A 20,257-nucleotide genomic window follows, 5' to 3' on the forward strand; every position below is an offset into this window, starting at 1 on the left:
TACAAATACTGAAGAATGCCTGGTATGAAACTTCCTGTCATGCACCAGTACAGTGTTCCTCATCTGGCTTGGTCTTAGCAACAGTATGGATGGAAACTGGTTACCACTCATAACATTTACGATAAGGCTGCGCATTATTAAATCAATTTCTTTTCACTTTCTCTCCCTCTCCATCTTTCTCTACGTGCTTCAGTAAAATCCTAAATAAATAAATAAATAAATAAATAAATAAATAAAAAAAAAAAAAAAGGAGGAATGACCCCTGTGCCTTTCAGTTCCAGAGAATGAGATAATGGCGTCTATGCTCGTCTGAATTCTGAATCAGACTAGATGGCATCACACTGAATATCAGCCTACTTTAAAATGTACCTTTTAGACATCGGCTTGCTGATCAAATATTGACCAGCACATTACGTTTCAGAAAAAAAACATCTATTCTAGGATCATACAACTCACAAACTCTCAAACATCAATACGTGATGGGCGTTATATTGTTCCATGCGTACTTGCCTGTATAGAATTTCTTAAATGCTTCGTTCTTTTGTGTTAGTCGTGCAGATCGTCCCGGTGCATTTGAATATACATGTGAGATCAGGTTGATGTCCCGAATACGATCGCCAAGGCCGACAGAGTCCAGGTCTTTTTTGGTGAATGGTTGGATGTTCTGGATTTTCCTGCATCCAGCTGGAGAGAGAGAGCGAGAAAGAGAGAGAAAGAGACAGAGAGAGAGAGGGGGAGACGGAGTGAGAGAGAGAGAGAGAGAGAGAGAGAGAGAGAGAGGTTACAACTTATATGTGCAAATCAATGTCTAAAATTAAGGGTGCCAAAATTAAGGACATACTGCAGAAAAGTGAAACAAAATAGACCTTTGAAATGTTTTGACTCAAGCAAATACGAATCTGTCCTTTTCAGCATACATACAATCACTGAGGCCGACATAGGCGATGGTGATTCCGCCGATTTCAGAGTCACTGAAGCGCAGCAGAAACGTGCCACTGGGTTGGTCCTGCAAAATGATGTGAAGGTGCTGCTTCCCAATAAAGCCAAGGATGAGTCTGCAGTGGACAACAGCACAGATTATTGAGAAATGATGTTGTTATGTTAAGTTTACTGGTCAATCTGAGAACACTTCCCATACCCATCACTCCAGTAGGCCTTTAGGCATTTTTTGGTCAGATCAATCACTCCCTCAAACCACTGCCAGAAGGTGAAGTTTCGCCCAGGCAGAACTTCCTGTATCAGAAATAATGGAATATTAAATTAATATTTGTCTGCATATGATCTCACTGGATGTGTGTACCTGAACACTGATAAAACTGATTTCAGCAGATTATTTCCTATATCATATTCTTGATAAAGGCTGTTCAAGTCAATGTCATTTTATTTGAACAGAACTGAAAAGCCTGGCGTTGCACTCTACACACTGCGCCCACTGATATGGGGAAACTTTAATCATGTGACTATAAGGAGCGATAATCATAACACTTAGAGGACTATTCTAATCGAGTCAATATGAAGTGTTAGTCAGTCCAAGAGATAAGAGTTAAATAGACCTGTAATCGAGACCAGCATTGTCAAGTCCAAGATGAGGACTAGCTGAGGTTGAGTCAGGAGCGAATCGTTTTTCTGAGCTCAAGCTTCTACTTCAACTAGGCTTTTTCTCATGCACTGTGTCAATGATTAGTCCGTTTTCCATCCACCCATGCATTCATTTTCCATGCCGCTTATCCTACACTGGGTTGTGGGGCCTGAAGCCTATCCCAGGGAACTATATTACCCAGGGTACTATTAATACAGACAATTCGGAAATACCAATAAGCCTATAATGCATGTCTTTGGACTGTGGGAGGGAACCGGAGGACCCAACGGAATCCCACGAAGCACAAGGAGAACATGGAAATTCCGCACACACAGTGCAGAGGCGGGATTTGAACCCACAACCCCGGAGTTAAGAGATAAATGTGCTAATCTCTAAGCTACAGTGCCCCCATAGTCTGTACATTACTCTCAGTTGAGACTGAGACCACTGCCCAAGGCAAATCCAAGGACAAATACCAATAAATCTGAGACAAGTCCAAGTCAATACAGAAAATGTCTAGAGACCAGATTTAAGCTCCACACTTAAAACATCACTAGGAGAATATATATTATGATTTTAATTAAACATATGCTATCAGACAAAAAATGTATCAGCTGACTAAAATGCTGAATTACTGATTTACTGTTTAATAACAGATATATTCATTTTTTTAAAATTTATAGTACACTTTTAAACACTACTGCACATGTACATGTGCAAGGTCACTTCATTAATACGAGAAATAATACCTTATTGAACTGAGCCCAGGATACGGGTGTGTTGCTGAAGTCCTCTGAAATATCGGGCTTGTCAAAGATCTTCTGAGCGAGGCAGTGTAAGTTGCATCTGTCTAACGCGTGTGTGGTCTGCACCTCGGACATGAACTTACAGCTCAGAGCCTCAGACATTTGACTCCAAGGCACTCGATCAGGCACCACGAACGGGATCCTGTTCTGTGGATATGATGACACAAAAACACTATTCATTTACACGTCATATACCGCAGCACTGTTTAATTCTTGAGTCTGAATCTTGAATCAGAAGTTGTTGATTCATTTTCAATAACAGCTTAACAACAGAACTGTACTTACAAGTTTATTTTAACGCACTTGTAATACGTTATTGTTACTATACTAACAACTTATACAGGGACTTGTATGGTGGACGCTCCAAATAAGTGGATTAAAAATGTGTACTATTGATATAAAGTTGTCTGTGATGAGGTGTTTATATAACACTTTTGGAATGAGTCTTCAGTCTCAGCACTTTGTAGCAATCTGAGGTAAAGATGAAAATGTTTTTCCAACACTGAAAAGTCTTCAGGACTAATAAAGTATGTTTTTTGTTGTTGTTGTTTTTACAAAAGAAAATCTTATTAACATCAAGTGAGGGGAAAAAAGATGAGAAACTGGTGAGGGAGTGACTGCTTACAGCTGTTATAATGAAAGTAATAATAGGAATTTGTTTCCTGGATTAAATGTAAACTATAAATGGATAAAAAGCGTGATGTGTCATTTTGAAACGAATAGAACTAGTTAGCATTGGCAAACTGCTGTAGTATCAGAGAAAAAAAAAAACATTTTGTGACATGTTGTTATGAGAAAATAATCAACTTCGGTGTGCCAACAGTAACTCTGCTTCACGTAGGGCCACATTATCCCACACCGTCGTTGATTATTTTCCTATCACTGCATGCACTGTGATTGATTCCTTAATTATATAAACAAGAAACCTTGTCTGTGCTACTCACAGGTTCAGAGAAAGCACAGTCCCAAATGATGGTGGCCATAGCATTGTTCTCCTGACTGCCGTGTACGATTACAACAACGGGAAGTGAGATCACCTACAAGAGGAAAAGAAACACGTCAGACATCACACGCGATAAACAACAACAGACCAGGGGCACTGTTTTATAAAATCTTTTTTTTATAAAATTTAAGTTTTGATTTGTGTAATTGAATGGACACTGTATCCTAGACCTTCAGTGCTTTTTATGCCACAAAAAAAACCCATTCATTTTTTTACAAATCCTTAAAGTAGTAACAAGGCATGTTGAATTAAACAATTCCGCATGGCTATTAGGATATTCTACACAGCTGGTAGTCAACTGGAAAACATCGAACAGCCAAGCCAGAGAGTTTATTCCGGTTACATAAAACTCAATGATTCAGTATAAATGTGAAACAGCTGTGTAAATAGTACATATCCTCATTTTTTTCCTCCATCGACAGCAAATAGACAGGCAAATCTGTGTCAACTCCCTCAGCCATTATAGCACTTTTAAACATTCAGTTATTGTTATAATAGACACACTGTAATCTAATTATATTCCCAATGAGTATATTCCTAATGTATATTAGGGGAGTATAAAATAATGTATTAAAGGGAGTATATTCCCTTTTGAGTCCCTCAAGGTTTCTTCCTCATATACTTTCATAGAGTTTTCCCTTGCCACCGTTGCCTCTGGCTTGCTCATTATGGATAAATTCATACATTTAAAATGTATATCCTGAATTTATATACTTCTGTTAAGCTGCATTGGGACAATGTCCATTGTTAAAAGTGCTGTATAAATAAAACTAAATTGAATTGAATTATTAGTGGTGGGAGAGCAGGTTGGCTGTGAGAACATCTACTCTGCCTCCCGCATGAATAAACGGGTTTCCCCTCTGTCTGCCCCTGCAAGGCGAGTTGTGATATCAAACATGTCCGCATTTTATTCAAATCAAAGCTGGCCCACTTCGGAAAGTTCGCCAGCCCAAAGAAAATGACTCCACTCGCCAGTGAAGCATGTCTTGACTTTTCACAGACAATTTTTTATGTTTCTTAATAGTCATAAGATGCTGAATGTGTAACAACACACAAATAATTACACTGTGTTTGCTACCACAGAATGCCTGAGATGCTTTGGGTGTGCGGACATTGGATACAAAAAGTTTGGCTGTCCACACAGAGATGCCACCTGGGAAGCTCATAGGGCGACATGGCTGGGTTACAGCATTATATACTGTAAATGACCTCAAAGTGAAGAATTTCAGTTTTAATCTGGGAGTATTTGCTTGTAAATCAGGTGTAGGTGGGGTTGGTAATTACAGCACTTTTTAAACTTTGCCCCTGCCCCTCCCCTTTCATTTTAAGGAACAGAAACTACTGGGACTAACTAACAATCATAAATTATAGTGTCGTTTTTAATAGTTGGTTGCAAATGTTTGACAGTAAATGACTGCCTGATGTCTGGAACCCTCAGACATCACCCGACGCTGGGTTTCTTCCCTGGTGATGTTCTGCCAGGCCGTTTCTGCAGCTGTCTTTAGTTCCTGCTTGTTGGCAGCCATACATGCCCATGCCATGAAGTAAAGTAGTACGCTTCAGATCATGAGCAGTTCCTTCATACACATTCTTTTCCCATTTTTCTGGTACAAGTTCTTCTTTGTCTCATCTGTCTATAGGATGTTGTTTCTGCCTACATCCTGATGGGTGTTCTTCATTTGGCCAACTGTTGTGAAGGGGCATGTCCTCACTTGGATAAGAATTCTTCTGTCATCTACCACAGCTGTCTTCCATGGTCGTATTGGCAAAGACAGCTCTTTGGACTTCATATTGAGACTTAACCACAGATTCCAAATGCAAATGGCCCACTTGCAATCAACACTAAACGCTTTATCTGCTTAACAGGAAGTGAAATAATGAGGGAATAACACACACCTGGCCATGGAACAGCTGAGCAGTCAATTACTTCTGGTCCCTTAAAAAGGGGGACCAAATATACTATGTGGTCAAAAGTTTGTGCACACCTGACCATCACACCCATATTTGGGCCTTCTTTAAACTGTCGCTACAAAGTTGGAGCACATTTTGTATGCTGTATATATTTATAGACCTCAATGTACATTTTAAAGTTTTAGTTGCCCTATGGCTTCCTTCTGTTGGAAATAGTACAATAAAAAAATCACAGGTGAGTTTTGCTATGTGTTCCAATGAGCTCTCCTCACTCTGCTGAACATCCCTGCAGGTGGCACTAAGTAGTATGTTTCTTTCTTGGGCATTACCAGTTCTTCAGGTTCTTGACTAAGCTGTTGAAAAGCAACATCTGCGGTTCCCTTTATCATCAGAGTGATAAAGCTCAAGCACTGCCTCCAATATAGTCACATGCTCAGCATTTGGCAGACAGACTTATCCAGAGCGACTTACATGTTGATTGATACTTTTGCGGTCTCTATCTAAAACACAAAAATCCTCATGCTACTACAAACAGGTCCATCAGGTTGTGTACCATCAACCAGATCTATCTTGTGAATATGGTGTGAATGCTTGTCATGTTATCATTGTGTAATAAAATACCATTACTATTATTACCTCAAGAAATACTGCTTACTGCTTAACATACTGCTTCTTTGTAATTTGAGACCTCTGCATCACATGGGTGAAAAATAAATATTTTGCCCAGATTTGGTTTCGGTGCCTGGTAGAAGGCACTACACAGGAACCTGTTTTTTTTTTGCTACTAGTGTAATACCTCAGGTAAGCATTGTTCAAAACAGCATTGCTGACATCACTGAGGAAGTCAGCGTATCCTGACAGGTCTTGCCTACTGACCATGACACAACCACACAAGTGATACAATTTGAACAGATTTTAATACAGCACAACAGGTGTATACAAAACACGCAAAACTGTGACAGAACATTAAACAGTAACAGGACTTCCATTTTTCTTTTTCTGTGTGTATCCTGGCAGGATGAAACGCCGCTGTAGAGATTCGTATGTCATATTTAAAAATTTTCACTGATTCATGTAGACCAGTGGTGTCAAACTCAAATCTTGCCTTTAAGAGCCATTATCTAAGGCTATTCATTTTTTAAGATATTATCTAGTCTATTGATTACCACCAGTAACCTAGACTCTGAAAGTAGAACAGAATATTTCTAGGAAAAACATTTCAGACTGTGTATCTACTTTCCAAATATTGAAATTGAACGTTTACAAAGTATCTCTGCTAAAAACACACATGTCCTTAGTCTTCCATCTTGTCAGTGCTCTGTATTATTATTATTTTTTCTTCTGTATTATTTTATCCCCCTCCCCCAACATACAGTATTTGTAGGCCTTGACACTATGATACATTTTGGGATTGGGAGTCAGTTGCTGAATTGCACTAAAGGCCAATGCCTGACACGTATCTGAATCTATGTTTTAGACACAGACCTGATTACATCAAACACAGTACACAGGAGTAGATTTTATCCAGCATGGAATGTGGGAAATTGCTATGCGATGGATCTGGTGTGAATTCTAGATAGTGAAAAAATGCTTAGTTCAAAAATGCTTAATAGTAGGCACTACCATCTGTTTCAATATAATTTTTGCTAGGTTGAGTAGGTAGTGAAACAAGGCAGCAGGCCATGTTTTGATCTAGACTGTGTAATCTGAGACATTTATTTAAGCATATGTAAACATGTTGATCGATTTAATGCCAATATATCATTTCTCTCAGTAATAAGATTGTTTAGCGTGTAAACACACTCCCTGTTTTGTTTCTCTATTCTCTGATTTAATTTTTCAGTGCAAACCATTACAAAGTAATATATATATATATATATATATATATATATATATATATATATATATATATATATATATACACATATATACATACACACACACACACACACACACACACACATATATATATAAATAAAACAATGCAAGAATGCAGAGGTACCTGGACACTGTAAGGACTGTCACAGCCTGTGATGGTTATCTCTGTAGTGAAAAGCAAAGCAAACTTCTCCTCCGTTACGGACTCCGAGCCCTTCCTATCTGCACGCTTGATCTTCCTGATGGACTGTAAAAGAGAAACAAGGACAGCTTACAACAACTACCAGCAGAATTCTGATCAATTAAGTGTTCTTTCCACCAAAATCAGGTGATGACAACACTGCTCGCTAAATCTTATACAACACTGAGAGCAGAGGGCTAACCTAGCCTTCCAGGAAAATAAGAAAGTGTATTGCATGTTGGAAAAGAAAAAAAAAAGAGCTTATGCTGTACAAACCATATTCCTGAAAGTTGCACATGTGCTCTTGCTGGTTGTGTTGTGTTCTAAGATGGCAGTGCTGTTAATCAGGTCTCCTACATTCTCACTGAAAAATAATTTTTTAAAAATCATTGAGAGAGGAAATTAGCTCTTATCATTGAGCACAACGATCAAACAGCAACATAAAATGTATACTCTAGTTATGCAAGTTATCACTCAAAAAAAACAAACGAACAAAAAAAACGGTCTTCTCCCCCAGCCCAAAAAAAAATGCCAGATAAGCCAAGAGGTATAAATCTGGAATGATTGACAGAAGCAGGCATTTTAACACCTCTGGAAGCCCCGCCCTCTTCCCATAGCTCACATTAATAAGGTTTTTCCTGCTGATTATATCTCGAATTTTCCATCTTGGAAAAATATGGCACAATCGCTTTGGGTCAAGGTATATGGATAATATTTTTGAGTTCATTAAGGTGAAATAAACTCCATCATTAGACAGGTATATACAGTAGTTAACATCAGTTACTAACAAACATCACTGTGAAAGACTGTGCAAAACAATTTAGTGCAATTGCAATTTTGCCAATTCAAGTACTTTTCCACAAAAAAAGCACAAAAAGCTCTGCAAATTGCATCACAAAATGTGAAAATATCCGAAGCAAAATCATTTTTGGCGGCAACAATCATAAAAAAAAACTCTGCGAAATCCTGTATGGACTGATTTATCTATATAAGGGATGCGCTTTGAAAAGAGGCACTTTTTCAGTTGATTCACAATAAAGGCAGAAAAAAAAGATTCAACAGGTCTACAGTGTCATATCTAATACATTTAATTTTAATGATAACGAAAGTGATTAAAAAGCTGTTTGCTCTCCTGCATCACTCAGCTGCATCGAACAGTGTTATGTAAATGTAAATGTAAATGTTATGAAGCCTGTACCCGGCGTACAGGCGTCTGGGGAGAAAAAAGCTGCTTGCTTGTCTGTTTCAGTTAAGATGTAGATACACTGTAGGCACACTTTCTAATTCAAATCTTCCCAGAATAGGAAGAAAGTGCATGTAAATGTTTCTTAAGCTGGTTCAACTAAATATGTTGCAGATGATCATGTAAACTGTTCTCATTCTGTTTAAAGATCTTTTTTTATTATTATTATTTAGTACTGCCCTTCAGAAGCTACATAAGATATTTACATGGTTCCCAGAAGACAAAATACTAACAATTTACACAGATCATCACCTTTTCAAAAGTTTACACCCCCCTGGCTCTTAATGTATCGTGTTACCTTCTTGAGCATCAGTGAATGTTTGGACCTTTTGTAATAGTCGTGTACGAGTCCCTCAGTTGTCCTCAGTATGAAAAGATGGATCTCAACATCATATAGCCGCTGTTGGAAAGGGGTCAAATATGCAGAAGATGTTGGGAAAGCAAAGAATGTGCAGGACCTGAAGGATTTTACTGAAGAACAGTGGGCAGTTTAACTGCTCAGGACAAACAAGGGACTCGTGAACAACTATCACAAATCATAAAAACAGTCGATGATCATCCAGGTATCCATGACACACAGTATTAAGAATCAAGCGTATGTAAACCTTTGAACTGGTTCATGTGTGTAAATTCAGTTATTATTGTGTCTGACTATATGTAAACATCTATTACGTGAAAAAGCTTATTCAGGGCGATACTAAATAAAAAACAAAATGCAATTGTTATAATCTCTATTATTTAAAAATAGAATTAAACTTTTGCAGATTCTGCAAGATGTACGTAAACCTTTGACCTCAACTGCAAATGCTACATGATGTACAAACATTCTCAGAACACACTGACAGCATGCCTGAAAAGCTCCAGAAACCATAATGTTCAGAAAAAGTTTTGCGAAACTACAATGTTTATCTGATTCATTTCTGCGAAAGAGAAGATTTGCGACGCAAATGACGGGTCTCGCATTGGAAAAGGCGCTTTAAATGCCAACATGTGTCTGCAGTTCACTGCAGTAAACCTCATCATGGTATGAATTCGCATTTTTCAGTAGGATGCATGCGTTACTGTAGTTCCACAGATGCTGCAGGTACAATCAGCTGCAGAAATATTGCCCGCATTTGTATTTTTCTCAAATCTGAGTGCATTCACAGCAGCTCACTTCCCCCAAATGGCCCATGCTGAGTCGTGTGGTGTCAATTTGTAAGCGGTGTCAGCTTTTGTGGCCAGCAACAGGAAAGAAGGTGATGACAAAGAAGGGCATGTGAACTTGTAAAGACTGGTACAGAAGAAGACACAACACTACTAACAGTGCTTAATTTCTAGAGCGTAAATGAAACGCGCTGGATGTGTCTTCAAAAGTGTTTCATTCCTTTTCTGGAAATAAACTGCTTCAATTCTGTCAGCTTTTGTAAGTGTGTTTGTTGTTGCAGTGATGTGTGCTAGTAAAAGGTCAAGTGCAATACATTGGAAGTAAGTAATGCAAATGTTCAAACTCCAACATGGGTTTGCATACAGGCTGGCGAGACTTTTCATCACTTCTGTGTGGTATCAGATGTTGTAATGAGGTATTACAACATTTGTGCCGTGAGCGGATACACACACTACATGCCTGGCTATTGCCACATATGATACTTAATCTTCAGCTCATCTTAAACAAACTGGTGTGTAAGTTGTTTAAGTATGCAAGTTCTTAAGATCACAATGTATGAACGTGCACTGAGGCATGTGTGTGTGAACGCGCGGGGGAGGATGAGCTGAAAAGATGTATCTGTTAAGTGCATACATGTACCACACTGGATACAGTACAGCACGTGTGCTCCAGTTTCTTCATTGCAAGCATGCGTGTGAACTGTGAAATATCTGAAAATTGCATTTTGGGACAATTTATAGCTAAGTGCACTATGATTTTAGTTTCACAGTAGGGTAACAAGAAGTCGATAAAATGCATGTGAAGTAAAATGTTTTTAATTTTGTTACTTTTGTTGTAATTTGTTGTTTGCTCTGGGTAATTTTTCTTACCTGTAAATAGCAAACACTTGTACTTAAGAGTCATAAATGACATGGATCATACGAAACACTAAACAAGTTGGAAGTGGTAAAAAAATTTGGAAGTAATACAAATTGTAAGTGGTATGTATAAAAAGCGGGGGGGGGGGGGGGGGACTATTAATAGGGCAAGATTGGTAGAACATGGTAGATCATGCCTTAAATGACAAATTCATGTCATCACTTCATCTGCTACTGTCTGGTATCCAGTCACAGTTTAATTCAGCAGTGTGTGCACTGGTTTTTATTTACTAATAGATCTGCTGCTAAGGAGCTCCTGACTTCATTACCGCCTACACTGTTAATCTCCCTGATACTCACAGAGAACACGTCATATTGCACTTTCTACAGCTTCTTCTTTCTCTTGTTGCTTATTTCCTGTTCCTGGAAATACTGTGCTTCTTCTCTTACTTCAAATCATTTCATTGGGATTTCATTCCTGGTTACGACATGGAAACCTATCATTGGGAGATCATGAGTCAAATTCTGACGATGCCACGGATGGCCAGGAGTCCACATGCTGTCCTGGGTGGGAGGGATGGCGTTACTCTCTACCATGTCAATCAGAGTGACACTAGATAAATCCTAGGCTTCTAGAGGGCACATAGCAATTTCCTCTGAGTGCGTTCAGCTGCCCTGTGATGTAGTTCAAAAACATGCAGTGGCTGGATTCATGTGTCTTGGAGGAAGCACTTACTAGCCATCACCCTCCTCCATCCATTTGTGGTGGGAATTAGCAAATGACCAAACTGGGGGAAAATGTGGTAAAAATCCGAAAATAAAACCCTTCATATCATTGTGGTCTATCGTCCTCCAGGTCTTCTTGCCATCTTTCTGCATTTCCAGAGGATGACACCTCTCCAATCTTGCTTGGAGACAATCTCCATTCCAGTGGCACCATGACCACAGTCATCTTGGATCCTTCGACCTGAACCACTTACAGCCACCACCAACCCAATAAGCAGGCAACATCTTTGATGCTGTCTTCACCAAGAGCTCTACTGCATTGAATCTCACCGTAATATTTATCCACATATGAGACTATTATTTTGTGTCATTCTCTCATCCCCTGATCTTCAACCCTTGAGCTCCCACTGCTTGTACTGTTGCTTTCGTAAGTAACTTCATGCTCTTCTAGTCTGCTCTCATTCCTATCTCCAAACACTGTCTTTCAGATCTGTCTGTCATCCTGGATGGTGACCTATCATCAGGGGCACCGTAGGGTTTCTGGGCCCCCTTGCTAATTTGTACTCCAGGCCCCAAGGCCCCAAGCCCCCACCCCCCAGTTGCCTTTTCTTATTGCCATGTGTAAAAACAATCATTATCAATAAGTATAACAATTACTGCATATTTAAAAAGAGACTTTAAAGAACTAAATTTTAACAATTTATTAAATTAACTGAAATTATGCATTTATAACTATATAAATTACTATGAAACTATAAAACTACTACACAAATAACTATATATACACAGTACAAGTCATTAACACCATTGTACTCTCTCTCTCATACACGGACACTATAGAAACTCTGTCTGGATGTCTTTATAAGCTGTCGAGTTGTAATTTCTTATTCCCCAAGTACCAAGAACAATGAACTTTACTATTATTATTATTATTATTATTATTATTATTACTATTATTATTATTATTCGCTGAGTGAATAAGTTTCACACACCAGCATGTGGAAATGAGCTAAATCTTGTATTGTTCACTGCTTGATACATCGCTTTGCTTGTATTTTCTCATTTATAAGTCGCTTTGGATAAAAGCGTCTGCTAAATGAATAAATATAAATCAGTGACAGGATCACTGAATCAGTGAGCTGAACTTGAGAATCAAATCGGTTCTATTCGTGAATTAAGCATTCAGACTGGTTTTATCAACGGGAGTCTCCAATTCATTGAAATGAATCGACTCAAACAAATGATTCACTCAAGAATCATTACAATACTTCTCTCATAAGCTCACCCGGGACAACTGAAGCAGATTTATATGATTACATTAAATTTCGATCGATTCCTCACAGAAAGCTGTTGCAAGGCTTTGGAAATCTTGAATATATACAACACTGGACTAGTTTTATTGTCACTTGTTGCTTTTCCATCCTTTTTGAAGCTCAATGATACATTACTATTGCTCGATTGCATGGGAAAACATACAGTACATACTTGGAAATATTGTGTTCCAACTTCCAAGGATAAACATTGTGGTGAGTAACTGATAGAATTTCTATTTTATGTTAATTATAACAACTTCATACGGGCTAGTTTCAGAAAACAGGGAACATAAATCACCTTATTTCTGAAAAACTGGGTGAATAGCTGTCTTCCTCGTCTTGCTCTCTCCTCTTTTTCATGTTTTTCTTTCCACTTTTGGTGTCCTGATTTTGTCTGCCATCTACCTTATGCATGTAACGACTCACAACTGTGAAGTGCCGCATTTCTGAACTTAAGGGGACACACACATGCATTTGGCACAGTCTGAGGGCATTCATTATAGCCATTTAAATACCAAAATCATACAGGAAATATAGGGTCCTGTTGGGCCCCCTGTCTGACCAGGGCCCCCCCACCAGTTTTGGCGTCCCAGCCCATCATCTAAAATCTAAGCCTTGTCAAAACCAAATGTAGTCCATCCGGCACACACAGCTAAGAAACTTGGTGTGATGATGGAAGCAACTTTTCCAGCAACTTTGCTGACTCATAGCTCCAAAGCTCATTGTTGGAGGTCTCTGGTGCAAACCTTTGAGCAATAGCATTTCTGCCTGCTGCCAATATTATGTTTAATAAGTACTTCTCTCCAGCCAGTACTGATTCGGCTATAGAGTAGGTTAAAGATAAAAAACAGGACAAGCTACATGTCTGTTCTAAGAATGCCCTTAATAATTGTTTCCACTCATAACAAATTTGTTGTATAACTGCGCATGTCCAAAAATCTTTAAACTGCTTACATTGACCACCTTTTTTTCTGCTCAATAATTTTTGGTATTACTTATAAATTTGGTTAAAATGGTCTCTTTGGTGGCTGATTGTTTTTGCATTGTATACACACACTCGAACACCCTTGTCTTTCAGGTTATGAATTCTTGCAGATGCGCCAAGTGCTGTGTTTCACTGTTTCCAATGTTTTACTAAATGTCTAACTGCTTTTAAATATCACACTACTTGAACATTTTTAGGAAAGTGTGTGCTTTCTGTCTGGTGGGTGGTCTGATACGAGTTGCTCCTATTAAACAGAGTACATTTGTGAACCTGGCAATGCTGAAAAATCCATGTTTAAGTTCATTAGGTGTTCTGAGTTCTTCCTGTAATTTTGTAATAGTGTAATTTTTTGGAAATGAGTTTCATTTATCATATACATTAGCACTTGAAAAGTCTCACAATTCAAATTGTTTTGCATATTTTCACCAAAAATGACAACAGCTTTTCAAAGGCAAGTAATAACGCTTGCAGTCAGAAAATTTATGAGCCTAGTGTTCCGAATCTCGGTATTCATTCCATTTTCTAGACGCTTCCAAGACCGTATATGGTATAAAAATTTGCCAGTTGCTGGCATCCATAACAATAAAGTGAATTATACAACCTCCGATTCCCTCTTACTTACTGAATCATAAACAATGGTTCGGCTAAAATATTAAACGTGAAGTATATTTGCTTACTCACTGTTAGAGACCAGTGGCTGGTTTAAAATTACTTATTTAAAAGCTTAAATGTCTTTAAATCTGAAAGAAAAAAAAAAAAAAAAAAACAATCACGTGTTCGGAGTCCAAGGACTGAATCAAAACACATTTCCCAGATTTACTAGCTTTTCCTGAGCGCAAGAGAATTACCATCAGCCTTGATAAATGGAAGCATGTTCATACAATAATGTTCATTCGGTACTTTGCTCTCCGAGAGGGAATTCCCACAAATGAATTTGCCTCGCTGCAAAAGTGCAAAACAGTATTAACTTCCCCATTAATCTTATTAGAGGAACTTACACATATTAAGTAAACTGTGGCATTCTAAAAAAATACATCTATATGCCTAAAGAAAAGTGTACTGTTTACTGCATGACCATAAGTGTGTGTAGAGTTAGGGTTTGCCTACTTTGGTATAAGCCCTTGTCCTATGTTTCTGGCCTGCGACTCGGTAATGATCTGTGCCTTCAGGAGCACCGGCTTCCCAGGGGCCACTTTCTCTCCTAGAAGATAGCGCACAGTGCTGGAGAACTTGGATTGGGTCTTAATCACTTGAGGGGGCTGCTTCTCCACCACCAAGGAGCTGAGGAACCATAGAATAGAATGAGAAACAAATCCATATGCTTTCCTGGCATTTTTCTTTTACATAGGAATATATACTGATTCTTCTGAAACTTGTCCCAATATGTTTTTATTGATCACATCTCCATCTGTGGCACCTCTGAGGCAAATAACTGCACCAAGTACTTTCTCACATACATAATATACCTGATACTAGTTCACTGGGTCAGGGACTAAGAGTACGATCAGTCTAAAAAAATTCCTGTTGGGGAAATAAAACCCAGCCCAAAGGCTAAAGAACAGAATAAGTTTAAACTGAGTGTATACAAGTGTGGATGAACCTTTGGATGAGAGTCTGCAGGAGACGGTTCAGGCTTTCTTCCAGCTTGTGGATGTGTTCACCACTTCCATGATCCCTTTTGACCAACATCAGCTCCTGTCTCAAATTGCCATTCACACCCAGCAACTGTTCACACCTAAAAATAGAGAGCAAGAGAGAATTTAAGAACGAGAAAATGAAAGGTATGCATTTGGCAGACAAATGCAGTAAAAATGGAAAAAAAAGCAATGGAAAAAAAAATGAAATGGAAGAGAAAAGGAGTTTAATAGCTGATGCCTTTAGTTCATTGTTATTTGGTTTGGATTCACACTGCATATGATTAAACAAGCAAAACAAAGTATGACGGATATATAAGCAATGTAGTCTTGGCAATTCTCATCCACTTGCTAACTCACCCTGACAGCTACCAACTGGTGAGAGGCAAACTCATGCTTCCTCCGAGACGCGTGGTGCTAATCACTGCGTCTATTCAAACTGCTGCTCAAGCTGCCTCGGGAGAAAGCACTATCTGCCCTCTTTCACATACATGAGCTCAGAGACACCTTACAGACTAGTGTCACTCTGACAGCTAGAGAGACTATGCCATCTTTCCCACCCAGAGAGCACAGCCAGTTTTGCTCCCTTGGCTCCTGGCCACAAACAGCTCTGGGATTATCGGGATTTAAACTTGGGATCTCCTGATGACAGACAAATGATTTTCTGTTGGGCCAGTTTAGTTATTATTGATTCTAAATTAGTGCTCCTGATACTGTGCAAACACTTTGAAATGTAAACATTTGCTCTTGGCTCTAGCCTTAGCTATCTCACTGTTAAATGGCAATATGTTAAAGATGTGCTTAAACCATGCAAATCAACTTGAGAACAAGAACAGACTCAATGCTCTCTCTGACATAACATTACCCTCAGGACACTCAGAGCAACCACTTCCTTACACATTATTTAAACTGTTTTTCAGAATTTTGATTTATTTTTGTTACTCACACTAAGGTAAAGTTTGGTGTTCCACAAGGTTCTGTTTTTAGGCAAATTGCTTTTTTACTTATATATGCTATGTCTGGGTAAAATTATTCGTGAACATGGTATTAGCTTCCACTCTTATGCTGATAACACACAGTTGTATGTTTCAGCAAAGCCAGATGACAGACACTAGCTTAATAAAGTTGAGGAATGTGTAAAGGACATTAGACACTGGATGCTAATTAACTTCTTCTTACTTAATTCTGATAAGACAGAAGTACTAGTACTATCCATGGATGGCCTTTCTGGTTCATGAGGTGCAGCAGTAAAAGACTTTAGTGTGATTATTGACTCCAGTCTTTCATTTGAAGTTCATATAGATAATATTACTAGCATAGCTTTCTTTTATCTCAGAAATATTGCTAATAAAAGAAATTTAATGTCACTACATGATGCAGAAAATCTAGTTCATGTTTCTGTTACCTCTAGGTTGGATTATTGTAATGCCTTACTGTTTGGCTCTTCCAGTAGGTGCATAAACAAGCCCCAGTTAGTCCAGAATGAATCAGCAAGAATCCTTATTATAACCAGAAGATATGGCCACATCACCCCTATCTTATCCACCCTGTATTGGCTGCCAATTAAATTTCGCATTGATTATAAAATACAACTATTGACCAATAAAGCACTGAATGGTCTCATGCCACAGTACCTGAGCAAACTTTTGGTCTATTATGATCCGTCATGTCTACTTTAATTGAAAGGTGCAGGCTATTTGTTGGTACCTCAAATAGTGAAGGTTACAACAGGGGGCCGAGCGTTTTCTTACGAAGCCCCAAAGCTATAAAATAAATTTTAAAAAAGCCTTCCAATTGGTGTTTTGGACTCATATTTGTTTAGTCAAACCTTTTACGAATATTTTTTTCTTAGGTAAAGGAGCACTCCCACTTTCACAGTGTTGACAGTGGTGTGGCTGGTCACTTTATGTCCCAGGGCTGTTACCATTTGCCTCGCCCTTTCAATTATTAATCTTGCTGGAGTTCTTGCTTGTACTTTGCACACAATGTACCTTGTCCTCAACCATTAAGTGACAATTAGCATGCCTAATAATCTCTCTCTCTCTCAAGCTACACATGCTACTCCTGAGATGCTGCTCTCTGGACCTGCCTGATCCATCCTGATGCCCTAGTTCTCATCACTTGGAAATTACTTGCTGTTGCTGAGGATAGCCCCACATGGACAGCCTAAAGATCAATGAGAAAACTGTGGATGGTACCACTTAAAAACCATGAAAATGGCTTTGGACTGCAATTGCCATGAACAGTTTTGCACTTAAGTCTCCATCAGTGAGCAGGTGATAACTTCAACAAAATTGACTTCAGGAAATTCATTATAGTTTGAACTTGGTCATACAATTGCACTTTTTGACAATGTAGTACACAGTTATAGAAGGGAATTATTTTTTTAATTGCACTATGATGAGGATGGGTTCCTTTCTGAGTATGGCTCCTCTCAAAGTTTCTTCTTCAAATCATCCCAGGGAGTATTTCCTTGCCACAATCACCTCTGAGTTGCTCATTAGGGGTAATTTTATAAATGTAAAATTTATTTCCTGAATTTTTATGCATTTATATTGCTGCTTTGTGACCTTGTTGCTTGTTAAAAGCACTATACAAAAAAAATTAATTGAAATGTACTGAAGATAAATGTCCTTTTAGATTAGCTATAAGAAGAAGGTAATTCCACATTACGGAGCATTATAAAGCAATGAAGACACAATTTTAAACCTGTAAGTAACACCATGGCAGTCTATCCTGTTCTGTCAGTGTCATGGTGTAGCACATGTGTTATACTGCAGTTCTCATTTACATTGCAACATGACTGAAAGCACATTCACCAACAACAAAGGTGTTCACTGGGTTTATCATCAGTGTTAATCTGTCACGGTTCAGTCCTTCACCCTGCTTTGTTTTTTTAAATAGGAAAATCAACCATATACAGTGAATGTGACGTATTTCTAAGATACTTTTTGTCCACTAACTGAATAGAGAATAAATATTTAGTTTCTAAGAAAGACTCGAATGTTTCTTTGCTGTTCTTGCTAAAGTAGATTTTATTTACATGAGTAAGTAGAATTCAATAGCTTTTCTGGTATCACTTTCCTATAAGGTCAAGAAATAAGTAATTTGTACTTTCTTGTACTTTGCATTATTATTATTGCATTACTTCCTGATTCGTGAATGATTAGCGTATTATTAATCATTATAAAAAGCATTTTAAAAAGTACTAACACATTATTTATATTTATAACAGCAGCTCTGACCGGCTGCAAGACAAATCAGAGGTTTATATAAATGCTCTTATAGTAATATGGTTTAATACATTATCGCTAATTCATAGGGACTTGTACGGTGGATGCACTACACAATCTAAGAGTAATAATAAACTGATTTTAGAATGTGCTGTTAATTAAAAAATAAAAAGGAATATTATTGATTACGCTTTAGTAGACATTAACATTTTTGAAAAGAGTCCTGTGTCAACGTCTATATACCATAAATGGGTATTACACATTCCTTGTGGTAGGTGCAATCTTGAGACAGAATAGCAAGTTTTTGTAAGCTCACCATGTCTGCAATGGGAGGAGATTTTCATCGAAGCCACGGCCAATGGTGGAGCGAAGCTGCTCCCAGCGCCAAGACTTAATACGGTGGATGAGACGAGTTTGACACTGCTCCAGATTACACACTGCCTCCTGCAGAAGTTGCAAGCGCGTCTGTGTACACATGTACACACACATACACACACACACACGCACACAAAAACACACCACTCCATTCACATACCAGAACTAGGTGCTGCTGTTTACGCCAGGTTTGTCTCCAAGGTACCCCTAAGGCTAAAATGCTCAGTGAAAGGTTCTTTGTGTTGAGTGTTTACCTTCGTGAAGCCTTGATATTTCCACTCCAGCTGCGCTATGCGGTTCTGTTTGGTGACCTGATCTGGCTGTTTGACCTCCATCTCATTCTGGCCTGTGGAGCAATAAATAGAGAATGATACTTTCAGATTGGGAAGCACACTGAAACAAAGAACTACTGTATAATGAATCATATTTGGATATGGCGAGAGTGGAAACAGGATAATGAGTCAAAAATAAACAAACTGGTCAGAGGAAAGTAAATAGTAACAGTGTATATATTTGTGCTATAACAGATTAAAATGGTGGCGTCAGATTTATTTGCAAGTAGTATAATTTATATATTTAAACATTTCCAATCATTCTATTTATCAAGAAAATATATTATTGGGTTAATCTAAACACTTACACTAAATATCAGAAACTGTTGCCAAAATTTGGTGAATTTATATGATTCATCAACATGGTCTCAAACGAAAGTTAACAAGAACTCATTCCATAAGTTACAAATATTAAGCGTAAGGCTGTGAATGGCACGGTTCATAGTTTGTACAGATTTCTTATGCCTTTATCCAAATTAAATCCAATCAAATAACCTTTTTGTGCTTTATATTTGAAGAAAAGCCCACAGAATCAATTACACTACAGACAAATCCCATAAACACACATTCAGAAATGATTACACTTTATAATTTCTGCTATATTTTAAACTATATTTATTCTTTATATGTATGTCCATAAAATTATTACATGTGGTAGACATTGTTGTTCAGTACAAGTCTTACTCTATTCTTCCCTATTATGACTGCAGTGTTGCTACTATTCATGTCAGAGAATTTACAAATGTATGTTTACACATTTCTTATAATTCTTCAATGTGATTTACAGTGGTGCTTAAAAGTCTTTGAACATCTGATTGTCATCCCATTGACTGAAAAAAACCTGACTCTAATTTCATCTTCAAATTAACTGCTAATCCTCGAGGTTCCCATAATATTGCCACTCACGGATATGCAATATTGGATAATTTTCCACAGTAAATGACCAAGTATAATATTTTTGTCTCATTTGTTTAATTGGGCTCGCTTTATCTTACTTTCAGGACATGTGTGAAAATCTGATGATGTTTTAGGTCATATTTATGCAGAGATAAAG

General features: G+C 38.0%; 1 protein-coding gene across 2 annotated transcripts in view; it reads right to left on the reverse strand.

Moving 5' to 3' along the window:
* Positions 1-20,257, reverse strand: part of stat6 (signal transducer and activator of transcription 6, interleukin-4 induced) — a 51,301-nt gene that overhangs the window by 10,472 nt on the left and 20,572 nt on the right. For both annotated transcript variants that reach the window (XM_017487126.3, XM_017487127.3), the window contains exons 6-16: positions 19,126-19,217; positions 18,813-18,961; positions 15,230-15,364; positions 14,737-14,910; positions 7,635-7,722; positions 7,302-7,424; positions 3,330-3,422; positions 2,329-2,532; positions 1,139-1,233; positions 922-1,055; positions 511-684 (exon numbers count right to left, since the gene is read on the reverse strand). In XM_017487126.3, the coding sequence (XP_017342615.1) occupies positions 511-684; positions 922-1,055; positions 1,139-1,233; positions 2,329-2,532; positions 3,330-3,422; positions 7,302-7,424; positions 7,635-7,722; positions 14,737-14,910; positions 15,230-15,364; positions 18,813-18,961; positions 19,126-19,217 (1,461 nt within the window). The remainder of the gene's footprint in view (positions 1-510; positions 685-921; positions 1,056-1,138; positions 1,234-2,328; positions 2,533-3,329; positions 3,423-7,301; positions 7,425-7,634; positions 7,723-14,736; positions 14,911-15,229; positions 15,365-18,812; positions 18,962-19,125; positions 19,218-20,257) is intronic.

Source organism: Ictalurus punctatus, chromosome 15 (assembly GCF_001660625.3).
Source record: "Ictalurus punctatus breed USDA103 chromosome 15, Coco_2.0, whole genome shotgun sequence".
NCBI lineage: Eukaryota > Metazoa > Chordata > Actinopteri > Siluriformes > Ictaluridae > Ictalurus > Ictalurus punctatus.